Here is a 15,873-nt window from a genome sequence, read left to right as displayed (position 1 = left end):
AAATCCTGTCTTGAAAAACCAACCAACCAACCAACCAACCAACCAACCAACCAACTAACCAATCCACCCACCTACCAACCAACTAACCAACCAACCAAACAACCAACCAACCAAGATAACAGCCAGTAAAACATTTAGAAAGTGTTCAGCATCATTTGCTACCAGGGAAATGCATATTATAAGTTTTTGAGATTTCATCTCTTCTGTCAGAATTCCTACTATAATGTAAACAAATCCTGGCAAGGGTATAGAAATAGAGACAGCTTATTCACTGTGGGAGGTAAACTGATGTGCCTACTATGGAAATCAATGCAGAAGTTTCCCCTAAAACCAAGATCTAGAACAACCACATGACCCGGATATGCCGTTCTGGAAATGTACCCAAAAGACCCTATACCCCAGTACCCAGACACTTGCATACTTACTGCAGCTCTGTGCACAACAGAGAGGAATGGGGTCAGCTCAGGCGTTCATAAACTGAAGAATGGATAAGGAAGATGTGGAGCAATCTTTGTTTGTTTATTTTATGTATGTGAGTACACTGTAGCTGTCTTCAGACACACCAGAAAAGAGCACTGGATCCCATTACAGATGGTTGGTGAGCCACCATGTGGTTGCTGGGACCTGAACTCAGGACCTCTGGAAGAACAGCCTGTACTTGTCTTAATCATTGAGGGACTGAGTTTGATTCCCAACACCCACAATCATCACTGGAACTGCAGTTCTGTCGTACCTGACGTTCTCTTTTGGCCTCATTGAGCGCTACACTAAGGTGCCCAGCCTCACACAGATGCATACATATCTACATAATTAAAAATAAAATCTTTAAGAAAATACAGTGCAATATACAATGAAACTTAATCCAGCCATTCCTAAACATGAAGTTATTAAATCTGCAGGAAAATGGGTGGAGTGGAAAACAGTCTGTTAAGTGAGATAACCCAGACTCTCTTTCATTTGCAGGTCCCAGCTGCTAATTTTTACATATGCATGTTTATGTGGGAGTGAGTATGTGTAGAAGCCAGGAAACTAGAAAGGGACCATCATGGGGGTGGGGTAGGGTGATTGAGAGTGGAACAGGGGAGGGGGTACTAGAACTTGTGAAAGCATCAGGAGGGATACTGGGGTTGCGTGGCTTAAGTGGAGAAGGTGGGCAGAGCAGGGAGATGGGAGAGAGGATGGTTTGAGGGGTCTGTGAAAGCCAAGGGCATATGAAAAAGGTGCAAAGAAGTGTGATACTTGGTGAGCCGGTTAAAAAGTAAAACTAAAAATACAAAGTCTAAAAATGGTATCCTGAAAAGGTGGGTAAAGCTGACCTCACACACCACAGATAACAAGATGAAATCTCAGTGATGGGGTGGGCTACCTCCCTGTGAATTTTGGTTGGGGAGATTTCCAAAACACCCCCCCCCCAAACAGTACAAGCAATTGTCATTGTGGCTGATTGCCACATATTGACTAAAGGCACCATATGCTTTGACTGTAGGACCTAGGGAAACCGAGCTGGGATTGCGCTGGAAGCTCCCTCCCCAGTTCCACCATGACGGAATGTGCTCTGCAGGTGAGAGAATTGTCAGCAACAGTTTTACTCGCACACTTCCAGTTTGCCACTTGGGCAGCGGTGGACGTGACACTCTGTCAATTGCCTCCTAAATAATTACATTTATGTCCCTGGTTTAGTGCTGCTGTCAGCTCTGGTGAGAAATGCTTCTTTTTTGCAGTAATTACAGAGACACATGACTGGGCGAAGCTGAAAATAAGACTGTTGGGTGCTCAGCCACAAATGAGACATCCTATGACCCCCTTCTGCGCATGTGCGCGGCTCAGGGAAGATTGTGGAAGAAAGGGCAGAAGGGAAGGAATTTAAGAGCCAGAGGATGAAGAGTTTCTTGGAATGCTGGAACCTTCTGGGCATGGTGTATGTCTGTGGCACTCTTGAGTGCACAGAAGCTATGACAACCTGTATTAGAGTTGCACAAGATTGTGCCAGTCAGCCTCTGATGATGGACGGAAGAGCTCACAAGCCCCACCCCTCTCTGAGGAGTTATACAAAACTAATGGTTGGTGGGAGAGAGAGAAACATTTTCTATGGTGGTGTAGCCCACCATTTACTTCGGTAAATAACGTCTTACCCATGCTCCTTTAAGCAACACTAATGAAACTCAACCACATATCACATGTATGCACGCACACACACACACACACACACAAACACACACGCACACGCACACGCGATAAAAGAAGGACTAGCAGGGAAGGGAGGGGATCAGTGGGGAATAGGAGGGGGAAAGAGGGTAATTGGATGAAATTTTCATAATGAAGCCCATTTTAGTTTATAATTAACATATGCTAATAGAAATGATAAAATAAAACTAAGTTACAGCCATGTCACTCAGAGGACACCTCTAGGTAGTGTCATTGAGTAAGGGCCATTCTTTGTAAAGGCACAGCACAAATGCAGAGTAGGGTCAATCTGTATACCTCTTCCCCAGACCTTGGGCTCTGTAGGACATGAGAGGAGCTCCTGAAAATAGCATGTCACATGCACGTCATGTTTTTCAGGGGTGAGGGACCCATTTTCATTAATCCCTAAGGATATTTAAAAGTCATCACGTCTGCCTGGCACCTCTTGCCCTGTCGCTTTAAGCCACTCCATTTTCTTTTCCTTTAACCTTTCTGGGTGGGCCTTGAAGAAATCCTAGCAACAAGCTGGAAGGCAGTGAGCCAGAAACACGCTGAGCATCCCCGAGCCCTCCCTCCCGGCTGGCTGGAGACCTGGAAATGGGCCATCCTTGTTTCTTCCTTCTTTGGCTGCTGCTCACATGCTGGAAAGACCCAGCTGACTCCTGGCCAGGGCACTTCAGGCTACCCCAGTGTCTCAGTGCAGAGCAATGTTGACAAGCTCTGCCTAACTGAGCTGTGGGTGTTCTAGAGGGTATGACCTCATGCCTTCGAGGTCTCAGTCTGTACTGACTTCCCCAAGGCTGTATACCAGAGAAGACAGATGTTGAGACCCCAACCCCTATAAATAAAAAGCAAAAGCAGCATGCCCAAGAGCTGTACTTAAGGAGACACACATTTGCTGACAAACCTGGTCCGCAACTACGGTCAGAGGCCTCGGAACCCCTGAAAAGCATCCGGAACAACTCGACACTATGGGTCGGTTGACAGCCGTGATAGGGAACAGTTGACGGCTTCCAGCTTCTCCCATGCTGGATTCTGAAGCTGTGTGGTAAGTAGACTCCACATGCTGAGGCCTTATGTGTAAAGCTCATCATGGGTAACTTCATTGTCTAACTTGACTGCACCAACAAAGAAACGCAAACTTGCTGTGTTCACCAGGACTGCATTTCAGACCTCCTGTTGAGTTTACACAAGCTCCTCTCAGCTCCCTTCACATGTCTGTTTTAGGCCCCACACACTCAGGTGGGGTGAATGTTGAGCAAAACACAGAGAACTCTACCAAAGCAAAGGGCCCAGAGTCAGGGAATGGCTTCCAGTGGCTCTAGCATCTTTAAGCACAGTTTCTAGAAGGTGTTCTGGGGCCAGCCTCTCCCTGCGTACATCCTTGCAGTCCCTGGCCCTGCAGCCCCTGGCCCTGTGCTGTTGTCCTTGTGTTTGTCCCCAAATCTGTTTCCAATTGTTTGCTATAAAATATGCAGGTTAGCTTTCTATCCATAGCATACTTGAAACTCTGTAGAAAGCTATGTCCCAAAAGGTGTTCTTCTGGGCCTGAGGAGACAACCTGGTGAGTTTGCTGTGCAGTTCAAAGGAGTTACGTTTGGTCCCCAGAACCCAAGCAGAAGAAGCCAGAAATGATGGCATGCACATGAAATCCCAGCACTGTGGAGGCAGAGATTCATGGATCCTTGAGGCTTCCTGACCAGCCAGCCTAGCCTACTTGGTGACTTCTAGTGTAATAAGACACCCAGGGTCCAAAACCATGGCAGAGAGGAATAACCTTTGAGGCTGCCCTCTGGTCTCCACATAGGCTTAAACACATGTATACATGACTACACTCACACATGTACATGCACTCAGAGCCATTCTTTGTCATGTCTGTTGATGATTGAGGCTGCATTAAAACTACAGACAGGTACATCATGACTCTCAGAAAGAGACCACAAGTCTCTTGGCATAATAAAGCCCCATATAAGAGGCTAACCGAGAGGAAGATACCAGTATTGACTGAGTGGGAGGCATAGCAACTACAGCCAGAAGGAACCAGAACCAAGAAGAGGAGTCTGCTAGGAGGCAGAAGGCTGGAAAGGCACAGAGACCAGAAAGACCTGTGGATGGACAGAAGAAGAAGAAGTGTGAGGGAGAGCTCTCTGCTTCTGAGAGCCAGGGGAGGTGAGTCTCTTGAAATAGCCAGAAGCCCACGTCTGACAAGGAGCAGAAGAACAAAGGGATGAGAAGACAGACACCCTCTCCAAACTTCCCTTGCTGGGATCCGAATGTTTGGAAGCTATGCCTTGAGCCAGTCAATGAATTTTCTGAACACTCATCTGGACTCACCTGTTCCTGGGTGGCAATTGTATAAATGTATATCCTAATGTTCTATCTGTGTGTGTGTGTGTGTGTGTGTGTGTGTGTGTGTGTGTATGTGTGTGTGTGTGTATGTGTGTGTGTGTGTATGTGTGTGTGTGTGTATGTGTGTGTGTGTGTGTGTGTGTGCACATGATCATAGGCACAAATGTAGCAGCTAAAGTTCAATGCTGGTTGCTTTTTCTATTTTGAAAGGTTTCTCACTGAACCTTGACCTCATTGATTGGCTAGTCTGGATGGACAGGAGGATCCAGGGAGGACTCTCTGCTGCTTCCTACAAGGTCTGCAATTGCAGATATGTGCTGGCATGCTTGATTTTTTACATGGGTCTTGGGGATCTGAACTTAGGTTCTCATGCTTGCACAGTATCCACTAAGCCATCTCCCTTCACTGTTTAAGGGCTCTTCTTGCTGTCTGGAGACACATGAGACATAGCAAAGTAGGGCTTTTTACTCTGAACTCTAGACCTCAGATATATAAGTGTGTGTTGTGGTCAGGTCCAGTGCAATGTCCATCACTTTGTAATGGCCCTGGACTCTACCTTCCAGATACCAGACATATCTCTGTCAGAGTTGTGACAACTGGACATACCTCCTAATGTTGACATCTTCTGAGAGGACAAAAATCAGTGCCATAGAGTACAGGGTCGGGGGGCATGGTTGGGAAAGACTTTTTGGACCAATTTGAGTACAGACACAGTTCAACAGGCAGCAAATATATCATTAAAGGCAAATACTCACGTCATTTGGGGGTAACTTTCTGGTCTGTGTGGAGAACCCCAGGTGAATGTGTATGCTATCTACCATTGCTATCCCCTCTACTGTGAACCAAGGTGCTTCCACTTTGAATGTCTGTGTTCTTTTGGGCAATTGCAATGCTTTTGAAGTTTAGATGTTTTAGTGCTTTGAAAATACCATGAAGTTTGAAGATCAGATAACCATGCTGTTATTGGTATTGTTTTATTACTAACTAAAGGTATCTATGAAGGCATTGTCCTCAGGAGCCCATGGGGAAAAATAAGGCTTGAGAGTCATTAAATATCACAGAACATTCTTTGGTTTTGCTGGGACCAAGGTGCTTAAATGGTCAACCCACACTTGGATGGCAGAAAGCATTTGGTTTTGCCTAAAAATGTTTTCAAATAAAAATATTAGGCCCCCTTTTCAAGTTAAGAGACCACATGTAAAAGTCCAGACTTTTATCCTTTTTTTGAGAATTCTAGTGGGGGAATGGTGAATGCATGTTCCTATACAACTATTATCACCTTAAAAGAGTGTCTGGTCACATGGGTCAGCCCCTTACCTCTACCTAGCATCTCCCGACACTGAAATATTATTTTTTTTTTTAGTGTGTGTATTGAAGTTCATCTGTGTGCACATGTCACAGGGTGTATGTTGATCAGGGGACAACCTTAGGTGTTGGTTTTCACTTTCCACCTTGTTTAGAGACAGGGTTTCTATCTTGTCCTTCCTCTGCATACAAGAGGCTATGCGGATCATACATTTCTAAGCATTCTCTTTCCTTTACTTCCCATCTCCCAGTAGGGGTGCTGAGGTCACAAATGCTCAAGTCATGATGTCCAGTTTCTATATAGGCTCTGGGGATTGGAACTCGGGTCCTCATGCTTGTTCTGCAAACACTCTTATTCACTTAGCTTTCTCCCTAGCCTCAAGATACAACCTTCTGCTAGCACTTAAAGGCATCCTATGAATTATTAGCCCCTGTCATAAGTCCCTTTTTATCTCTAGTAAAGGAAATCAAGGTGACTCACAGAATGCTGAACTCAGGGAACTTGGCATTGGGTGAGAACCCATGATTTTCGGAAGCAGACCTGGAAGGTAGGTTTCCTGTCCCCTTTCCTCTGCTGCTCCTACACTGAAGGCATCACAGATTCCCCAGGACAGTACCTCAGACCATTCTCCTGTGATCCACACGTACTCGCAGGGCTGTAGGCTGCAGCTCTCACGGTCTGGAGGCCGTTGGTCCGAGTCACAATGTGCACTGTGCACTTCACTTTGGTCCTCTGCCACACATACCACCTGCCGGTACCGGGAACCTTCTCCACACGTCTTGGTGCACTGCAAGAGACAGATGGGGTGGGGTGAGATGACGACTCACAAAGCTTCAAGCTCTTATGCTTGCAGTTGTTCTATGACTTAGCTACACAGCTGTTAAAATGTGAGAGCTCTAGGTGTTGACTGTTCCTATCTAGGCACCTGACAACTTTGTCCCTAACATAGGGATCGTTTTCCCATGCATATCTGTCTGAATGAGGAAACAAAAGGGTGAATGAATGAACACCAGGTTGGATGAGGCTCTCAAGGTATTTTTTTTTTTTTTAAATTCAACACTCACTTTAACACTAAATCCATGGTCAGGGATGTAGCATAGCGGTAGAACACTTGCTTAGCCTGTGTAAGACTCTGGGCTCACTCTCTATTGCTGAAGAGAAAAATAGGAAGTAAAGGAGGGAAGGGAGAGAGAAATTGAGAAAGGGAGGAAAAGAAAAGAAGAAAAGCACTTTGGAGGCTGAGATAGGCAGATTGCTGAGTTTGAAGCTAGCCTGATCTATGTAGCAAGTTCCAGGACAGCCAAGGAAACTCTGTCTGAAAAAAGAGGGGCAGGGGAGGATGAAGAGGAGAAAGAGGAGGAAGAAGAAGGAAGGGAAGGGGAGGGGAAGGGAGGGGAGAGGAGGGGAGGGGAAGGGAGGGGAGGGGAGGGAAGCATGACCTCTTGCAGGTGATCTGCTCTCAGCTCTAGTTTCTTAGCAAATATTCACCCAGTTAAAATTGAAAGTAGGTCCTGATGGACAAGGGTGGCCATAATCGGGACTTCCCTTGTTCTCAGGAAGGAGCTGTTTGAGCAGGAAGGATGGATAGTAAAGAGGGACACGTGGGCAGTGTGAAGGAGCAGAGACTATCATCTCCAAGCCTTAGCTGCAGAACCTGGAACAGTTAGAGCCTAAGCCACCTTCCCTGCCACACCCGCTTACTTCCATGATCCACAAAGGGAATCAGAACATGTGGAATGCTTCCTTCCAACAGCAAACTCCACTTGGAAGGTAGACTTCTATCATCTGCTTGGTCACCAAAGCCTGTTCAGAGCTTTACTGTTACTTGGTATTCTAAGTCTGGATTACTTCAGAAAGCTGCAGGGGAGAGTTGCTGAGTCTTTTGCGTGGAGATTGGGTGTCTGTTGCCCGGGCTCATAAAACATCAGCAAGCTTTGGGTGTGTTGTCACACTCTTCCCTTCAGAATTCCGCATTTTAAGCTCTTCAGGGAGAGCCCAGACACCTCTCTTTTTATGCATAATGGCAGTGTCTTATTTACTCTTTCCATTGCTGTGATGAAACCCCATTTCCCAAACCATTTCCTTTCTTACAGGGGAAAGGGTTTCTCTTGCTAACACTTCCACATCACTGTTCATCGTTGAAAGCGGGAGCCTGGAGGCAGGAGCTGATGCAGAGGCCATGGAGGATGCTGCTTTACTGGCTTACATCTCATGGCTTGCTCAGCTTGCTCTCTTATAGAACCTGGGACCACCAGCTCAGGATTGGCATCACCCACAGCGGGCTGGGCCCTCTCCCATCCATCACTATCTAAGAAATTGCCCACAGCCTAATATGACGGATATGTTTTCTCAACTGAGGATCCTTCCTCTCAGATGACTCTAGCCACGTCAAGTTGACATAAAAGTAGCCACCACAGGCAGAAATTCTCTTTTATCTGCTTTGCCTCGAAGGTTTTTGAGTTTGAGACACAGCTTCACTCTGAAATGTCTTCCCCAATGTATCCTACATCTATTACATGTGTGCATGATTTATAAAGGGGGGGCACAATAATACAAGGGCTATGATATGGTTCAGTGGTAAACACATTTGGCATGCAAGTTTGAAGACCTGAATTTGAGTTCCCATAATCTAGGTAAAAGCTGGAGGAATTGTGTGAGTATCTGTAATTCCAGCACCCCTGTGGGGGAAATGGGAAATGGGACAGGAAGATCCTGGGAGCTAGAGGGTCTTCTAACTGAGCATACACAGCAGAGAATAACTCAGGATTCTCTCACAAAAGCTAATGTTTGTCCTCTGACCACCTCATATGTATGTGACTCCCAAATACTCCCATTCATACACATGAATGCACACATGTATGTCCACATGTGCACATACATCAATAATGGAAAAAGAAAGAACCCTTTCTTAAACCCACCATTTCACCATCTTAAAATGTCATTTCAATGACCCCAAATGCAAGGCTGTGCAGCCATCACTACAGTCCAGTTGACAGAACACTTTCATCACTCCAATCTGACTCCATGAAGCAGTCATTTGTTCATCTTGCCTCCCTCTCCTAGACCCTAGCAACTATGACCATGCTTGCTATATCCATGGATTTGCTTATTTTGGGGACTTCACATTCAGAGACCCACCCAGTGTGTGTCCTTTTCTGCTAGGCTTCTCTCACTTAGCATAGTTTTTCCTAAGTTCTTCCAAGTTGGAGCATGTCTCTGTGCGTCATCGCTCTCACGGCTGGGTGGTAGTCCAATGTGTGGATATGCCACACTTCATTCATTCACCCATCTGTAAATGAGCGTGTTGTGGTTTCCCTTTGAGCTACTGTGAATGAGTCTATTATGGGCGTTCAGACAACAATTTGAACTCTTGATTTCAATTCAAGTGAGTCTGTTCCTAGCAGTGAAGTTGTTAGAGCATATGATGGAGTCCTCTGTGTTTCACGAGTCATTGTTCTTTTAGGAAGCAAAGGACACATGATCAGTCATTCCAGTAGCTTTATCATTGGATTCTTAAAATGTTTAGCTGCTTGGAAGCAAACTTTCATAGCTGGCATGTTTCTAGAGGCACAGATATGAGCCGAAGTCACGGGATGATGAGAAGACTCTAAACCACTTTAAACTGGTGGGAAACTGCTGAGCCTTGCTCCCTGGTTCAAGCTTTAGGAGTCCGGAGTTTCTGGGTTTCCTTGAAGTAAACCGGCAACTATTAGGGAGTTATAATGCTTTGCTGAACGTTAAAAACCACACGACCTTCGAAGGAAACTTTACTCACAAAATAATAATTTCTTGGAAAATTAGGACTGAGGAACATCAAATCACAGCTGAACCTCAACTAAACCCTGCCATGTCCAAGTACATTCTCACTAATCCGCGAGGCTTGAATCAGTGTCAATAAGTAACAGCTCCCAGCAGAAATATCAGGGTTTGTCAACAGTTTCTGCTTGTTAAGTATTTTCTTCCCATCTTGAAGAATAGTTAACTCATAAAAAACTGTTTTGACAGGGGCAGGGAATTGCACTGAGAAAACTTAGCTAGAATAAAACTTTCTGGGAAATTAAATTTTAAACCAGGTAAATAATTGACTTCTTTCATGCTCTGGAAACCATGTGACCAAGGTTTTTCTCCTGCAAACTTAAGTCTTAGCAAAGTCACGGGGGAAATAAGTCCAGCCCATGCTACTGGGTGTTTCAGCTTTGGTAAATGCTACTTCCCCTGTCCTCAATAATCAACAGTACATCTTATCCTGGGATATTATCTAGACTGTTCTAAGGAAATAGAACGTTCCCGCTACCTCATTTCAATTTGCAGAAAGTCTTCTGGGTTTTCATTAAGGCTTTCTGAATTAATAAAGCAACAACCAGATAAATGGCTGGGTTACAGCCTTGGCCTCTGTGTATCTCAGCATGCGTTAGATGCAGAAAGGAAATAGTCGCAGTGCCAAGTTAAACAGGCTAGCACATCCGTCGTCCTGCAGGGTGCATACCTTCCCGGGTGCTGAAACTAACCGGAAATAACTTTCAAAATTGGAGGGTGAGGAGGACCTAAAATAAATTCCTAAATTTCTTTCAATATGTCGATTGGCTTTAGGTTGGTGGTCTAAGTAGGGTCATTCAATGCAATCTTTAAGTATTATAATAAAGTTGTTTTTCATCTTGAAGCATATATCTGGTCACAATTTCCCAACCACAGGGAAAAGGAAAACCATTGGACATTCACAGGTTGTACTATTTGAAGGCTGTTTGCCCCAGGGATGACAGGATTTGTCACTTCTGGTATCAGATTACTTTTGTTGGGAAGCACATGGACAGATGAAGGTCAGACCCAACTGGGGCAGTTGCTAACACTGAGTTGCTTTTGCTGGGTTTTTATGTCCCAAGGAAAGGTAAGGATAAAGGGATTCATCCACTGTTGTCTAAAAGAAAGAAAAAGCGGCCATTTGAATGGAAAAGGTAGGCGGAGACACTACTGTGGAGGTATTCGCTAACTCTTAAGTCATTCATCTGACTCACATCTGCAGTGGGCACAGGTCTGTGTTGTGAATTAGAAGTCAGCTTAATGATTTCTAACTGTTTCTGTACTTGCTTGACAGCCAGGGAGCCAGCCACTCTCAGCTTGGGGTCTCACATGTCCTTTAGGTAACCACTGAGGCTTAATCCTAAGGGTCCCCTGTGTAATCATGCAAGTCATCGTGGATTCCAGAATAGATAATGTTACCGAGATAGAAGCCATGCATTAGGAAAGAGGAGGGAGTTGGAGTCCTTCTGATACTGAAAGTGTACACGGCAGCTGATGAAAAGAAATGAAGGAGCAAGTGAGTTACCAGGGCCAGAAGGGAAGGGACCATCTCAAGATTTAGTAAGGATGGAGGTGAGCAGCTACAGCCGATGTAGGGGTGAGGATTATAGCGGGTAGGGGTTGTATCTCAGTTCTTCTCGCCTTTATCCTTTCTCAGGATGGAGGGGCCTGACACCAAGGTCTTCTATGGTAACCAAGCACTCTAACCTCTGCCACTGAGTTATTACAGGCTCAGCTCTCTTTCTGGACAGGGCTTCCCCATGTAGCTCTAGCTGGCTTCACTCTTGCCACCCTCCTGCCTTCTCATTGCTGGGGTTGTGGGCACATGCCATCATGACACTTAGATTCGGGTAAAGGCTTTTAGATGATAGGATTTGAGGTTTGGAGATTTAAAGACAAAACACAACAAAAGCAATAAAACCCCCAAACTCCAAACGCATCTAACATCCAGCACCTGGTACTCATCAGGTCACTGACACATGCTGTTGAAGGAGAGAATGGGTAATAAAGGGTTAAGGTCTAACTCTGAACACACCAAGTCCTCTCCACTTCCTGCTGTAAACATCATGAAAATCTTATCACTCAACTGACCAAGGAATTGCTCCTCATTCCAATTGTTCTGTTCTAAGGAGATGAACTCGAGAATCACTCTACAGCGAGTACAAGAAATGCTCTTAAACTTGAAATATGCTCTAAAGGGGCCCCAGTTCCTGTTCTGGGCCAAACAGCAACAGATCGGGCAGTTCTACAAAGTCACAGCATGTTCATGGCCCTGTGACAAGAAAACACAGCAGCTGCTCTTCCAGAAAGAACATTTGCTAACTGATCCCGAAGACAATGGAATGTCTTTATTCTTTAGTTCAAGAAGCAGGCATTGCCCACTCCCCAACCCCTGCACCCCCACCATTTTTGCTCCTCCATTCATAAATTCAACTATTCAAAGGTAGCTTACGTGCTGTAGGTACTGTGCTAGATGCTGGGGAAAATCTGGAAATGAAGTCCCCGCCTTAAACAGCTGCCAGTCATATTCATTGGCACAGTCACAGGCATCACTCTGAGCAGACTGGTGCTAACACCAGGGCCCTCCTACCATCCTTACGTCAGAGTTACCCAACGGCACAGAGAATCTTGGTTTTAGTAGCCAGTGGGCATTGCAACCTAGGAAAGTGAGCAATACATTGAAACCAACTCTTCAAGAGGAGCCTTGTGGCACTACCATGAAGGAACTGAAATAATTCAGGCAAGCGTCATTCTGATGGGACCAAGGGTACAAACTCTCACCGCTTGTGTTCTAGAGTCCAGGACCCTGGGCCTCAAATTCTCACCTTACATGTGAGGACTGTGATGGATTAGCCTATCTTAGCTGCTTGTTTCTTCACAATAAATGGGATAAGATAAGATTACATTGAAAAGTTAAGGAAGTAGTTCAATAGGTCACTTCATGTAAAAATACTCATCGAATGCATTATGCATTGCTTAGCAAATGCTATATTCTATTATGATTGGTATCATCAGTGTGGAGCCTCTGAACTGGGCAATTCCAAGGGAAGCCCCTCACACTGTACCTCACAGGAAAAGCTCTCCCTGGGATTGTGCAGTTCACAATTTTTGCAGCTGTAGGAAATATCCCTGATAATCATCTCAGGGCGAGCATGTGAAAGTTCTGCTTCACACAGATTCCCTAGTTGTTTCTTAACAGGAGAACGGTGTCATTTGCTCATGTAGAAAATGCACCTTGATAACTAACTAGCTAGCTAGCTAGCTAGCTAACTAACTAACCAACCAACCAACCAACTAACTAACTAACTAACTAACTCACTAACTAACTAACTCACCAACAAACTCACCAACAAACAAACAAACAAGCTAACTAACTAACTAACTAACTAACTAACTAACTAACTAACTAACTAACACTTAAGGTGTCACCAACCTTAAATGATGTGTCTCTAGAACATAAGCCTATTCGGGGATGAGATCAGGTGAAATGGCAGCTGAGAGGATGTGAGGAGAGACCAGAGGCAGACAGGAAGAGAGAAGGTGATGCAGGGGAGGGTGGGAGGTGCTGCACTGTGCAGTGAGCACCACTGACTGTTTGATGAGAACATCTTTGGTAATATCATCCCGCTGCAGGGGAGTGTGACTGAGACACAGCATTCTGCTGTGCCTACTTAAGATGGCTGCCTTGTGGTTTTCAACCTCCCCTCTAAGCCTTGGTGCTCTAGTAGGCTCACACAGTGCCGTGCACAAGGGTTTGATGGGGCCTATTTCTCCTCTGCTACCTTGGACTTTACTCTCCCTCACCAATGTGATTCCTCTTGAAACTCTCCTCCTTGGGAGAAAGCACATTAGCAGTAGGGTAAATGCTAGAACCTGTTTCTGTTTTTGTTTTTGTTTAATCATTTACAGAGTCCATTCTCTCCATGACTACGGTTAAACTCTGCTGAATTTACTATAGACAAGCCCCATCAGGCCATCTCCTCCTCATGCCATTGTCTTCTTCTTCCTCTTCTTCCTCCTCCTTTGAGACAGAGTCTCATTATGTACCCTTGGCTGGCCTGGAACTTATACAGATCTACCTGCTCCTCCTTTCTGAGTGCTGGGATTAAGACGTGTCATCATGCTTAAGTCTTTCTACATGGAGCTTGATAGCAATATTTAAGGAAGGATTTCAAAAGACCCACCTGCATAGCTCATGCAAAGACAGAAGCTTCGGGGCACATTTCTTGTGTGGTTTTCTACATTGTGGGATTCAGAAGGAATTGGGAATGGAGCTTGGATGCTCATGATTGGCTCTTGAACTCTCAAACACTGGTTACAGCATAAGCAGTTAGCTTTGCCTCATCTATGAGTACGTTCTCACTTCTTGAGCTTTGGGACAGAGACAGAGTTGAGTAGGATGTGAAGAGTGAGTTGGAGAAAATCGACAGGGGTAAGTCTGAAGTAGGAATCCCAAAGACAGTTGCAAGTCTCAGTGAGTCAGGGAGTGAGGTAACCTCTTCTTTATCTGACACAGCCAGTCCTGAGACTGCAACGGATGGCTGATTAGTATCCTTTCCAACTTTCTCAAAACAGCTACTACCATTGCCATCCTACAAATGGCAAGCCCAGACTCGGAGATATAAGAATTCTTGCTCCAAGTCATGTGGCTGAGATAGAGACCACAGTGGTATTATTCTAAGCATACAAGTTCCTGATACTCTATCTGCCTCAAGTTCAAATAATCTTAAACCTAACTGCCTTAGGTGTTGTTCCCGATACTATCTGACAGAAGCAAGAAAGGTCTAGAAGGAAAACAAGCAACATGACCAAGCAGATGGAGAAGGAAGCGTCCCTAAAGAGATGAACCACTGTGGTAAGGAATGGATCCATCACCAGGAGTGGACAGAGGAGAGCAGGGCTGGGAAGCCAGTCCCAGGGGTGCAGAATACAGTAGAAAATCATAAAGATGAGAGAAATCAGACAGGGCCACGTGTGGCTTCCTCGAGCTGCTAGACGTGGCACCCTTGGACACCTGGCAAAGTCTGTCTGAACCTTAGTTTTACCACCTGAGAAAGGGGTAATAATAATTCTCACCTCGTCTAGTTGTCCAAAAGATAAATTGAGATGATAGACAGAAAGCTCCCAGCACAGCGCCAAGTGCAGAACAATCACCCTCAAGCACGCTGCCTCGGGTTGCCAGCCAGCCTCAGTGCAGGTGGGTCCTTCATCTTCCCTCCTCAGCAGTGTGCATATTTTATGTCATTCCAGGGTCAGCAGATCTGATTCTACTTTCTAATTCTGTCCTACTCATTCTATAACCCAGCATTCTGTTCTGGAAACTGGGGTTACCTCCCTCTAATGTCTTACACCACCTCTCCCCTCCTCCCCTCAGCAACTAGACTTTCCAGCACAGACAGTTAAATGTCTGCTAAAGTCAAGCATTAACTTGAGGAGAAGGAGAATAAGTCCAGCCTATTTCTGCACGAACTCAACAGTTCCTGCGGATTCTACCAATTGTGGAAACCACTGGAAATTCTACCCTAATTGGTGAGTGTTTCACTCGAGAGCTCATTTTCTCTCCGTGACAGTCAATGGCACAGGAAAAGGGAAAATAAGAGACTAAGCTTTACCACAAGTACTAGCAGGTTAGGGCTATTCAAATGAACACAGAATAACCCAGTCCAAACACATACTAAACTATTCCTCCCGTCATCGTCAGCTGCCCTCCTGTGAAGGGCAGTTTCCTCCTCTATCCCTATACTCTTGACCAGAGGCATACCAAAGCTTTTTTTCCCCCTTCCCATTTCAGTGAACCCAGCTCTGGAATATCCAAGAACACAGGGAGAGACGCAAACAGGAATTGTCTAGAGCCTGACAGCAAACTTTTTTTTTTGGGAAGGAGCCAGCAATGCCACTGTGCTCAATGGCTTTGCCGGCTCCATAGGGTGCGGATCTGATGCTGACAAGGGGGTGGAGCGACATGCAGACTGGTGTGCACTTACTTCATGGCGCTACTTACTTGTTGCCATTGCTCTGCCCTCCAAGTGTAGAGAGGACATGGTGAGACTTGGCAGACACGCTCCGACTCTGGTCTGCTGTATGAACTGCACTCACTCTCTCTGGCTGTTTTGTGTGTCCCGATCTGACAGCCCACATGCCTCTGCTGCACTCCTTGGCCACAGGACACAGAGCACTGAGAAGACACAGGATGTAAGTAGGCACTTGGGCTCCTTCTGGAGGGCGGGAAGGGGTGG

The 15,873-nt window shown here is 45.5% G+C and overlaps 1 protein-coding gene across 1 annotated transcript in view; it reads right to left on the bottom strand.

Moving 5' to 3' along the window:
• Positions 1-15,873, bottom strand: part of Adamts9 (ADAM metallopeptidase with thrombospondin type 1 motif 9) — a 171,693-nt gene that overhangs the window by 30,510 nt on the left and 125,310 nt on the right. Inside the window, exons 30-31 of the mRNA XM_032906059.1 lie at positions 15,639-15,812; positions 6,456-6,626 (exon numbers count right to left, since the gene is read on the bottom strand). Of these exons, the coding sequence (XP_032761950.1) occupies positions 6,456-6,626; positions 15,639-15,812 (345 nt within the window). The remainder of the gene's footprint in view (positions 1-6,455; positions 6,627-15,638; positions 15,813-15,873) is intronic.

The sequence above is a fragment of the Rattus rattus genome, chromosome 6, assembly GCF_011064425.1.
Source record: "Rattus rattus isolate New Zealand chromosome 6, Rrattus_CSIRO_v1, whole genome shotgun sequence".
Taxonomy (NCBI): Eukaryota; Metazoa; Chordata; class Mammalia; order Rodentia; family Muridae; genus Rattus; species Rattus rattus.
This window is presented reverse-complemented; position numbering and strand designations above follow the sequence as displayed.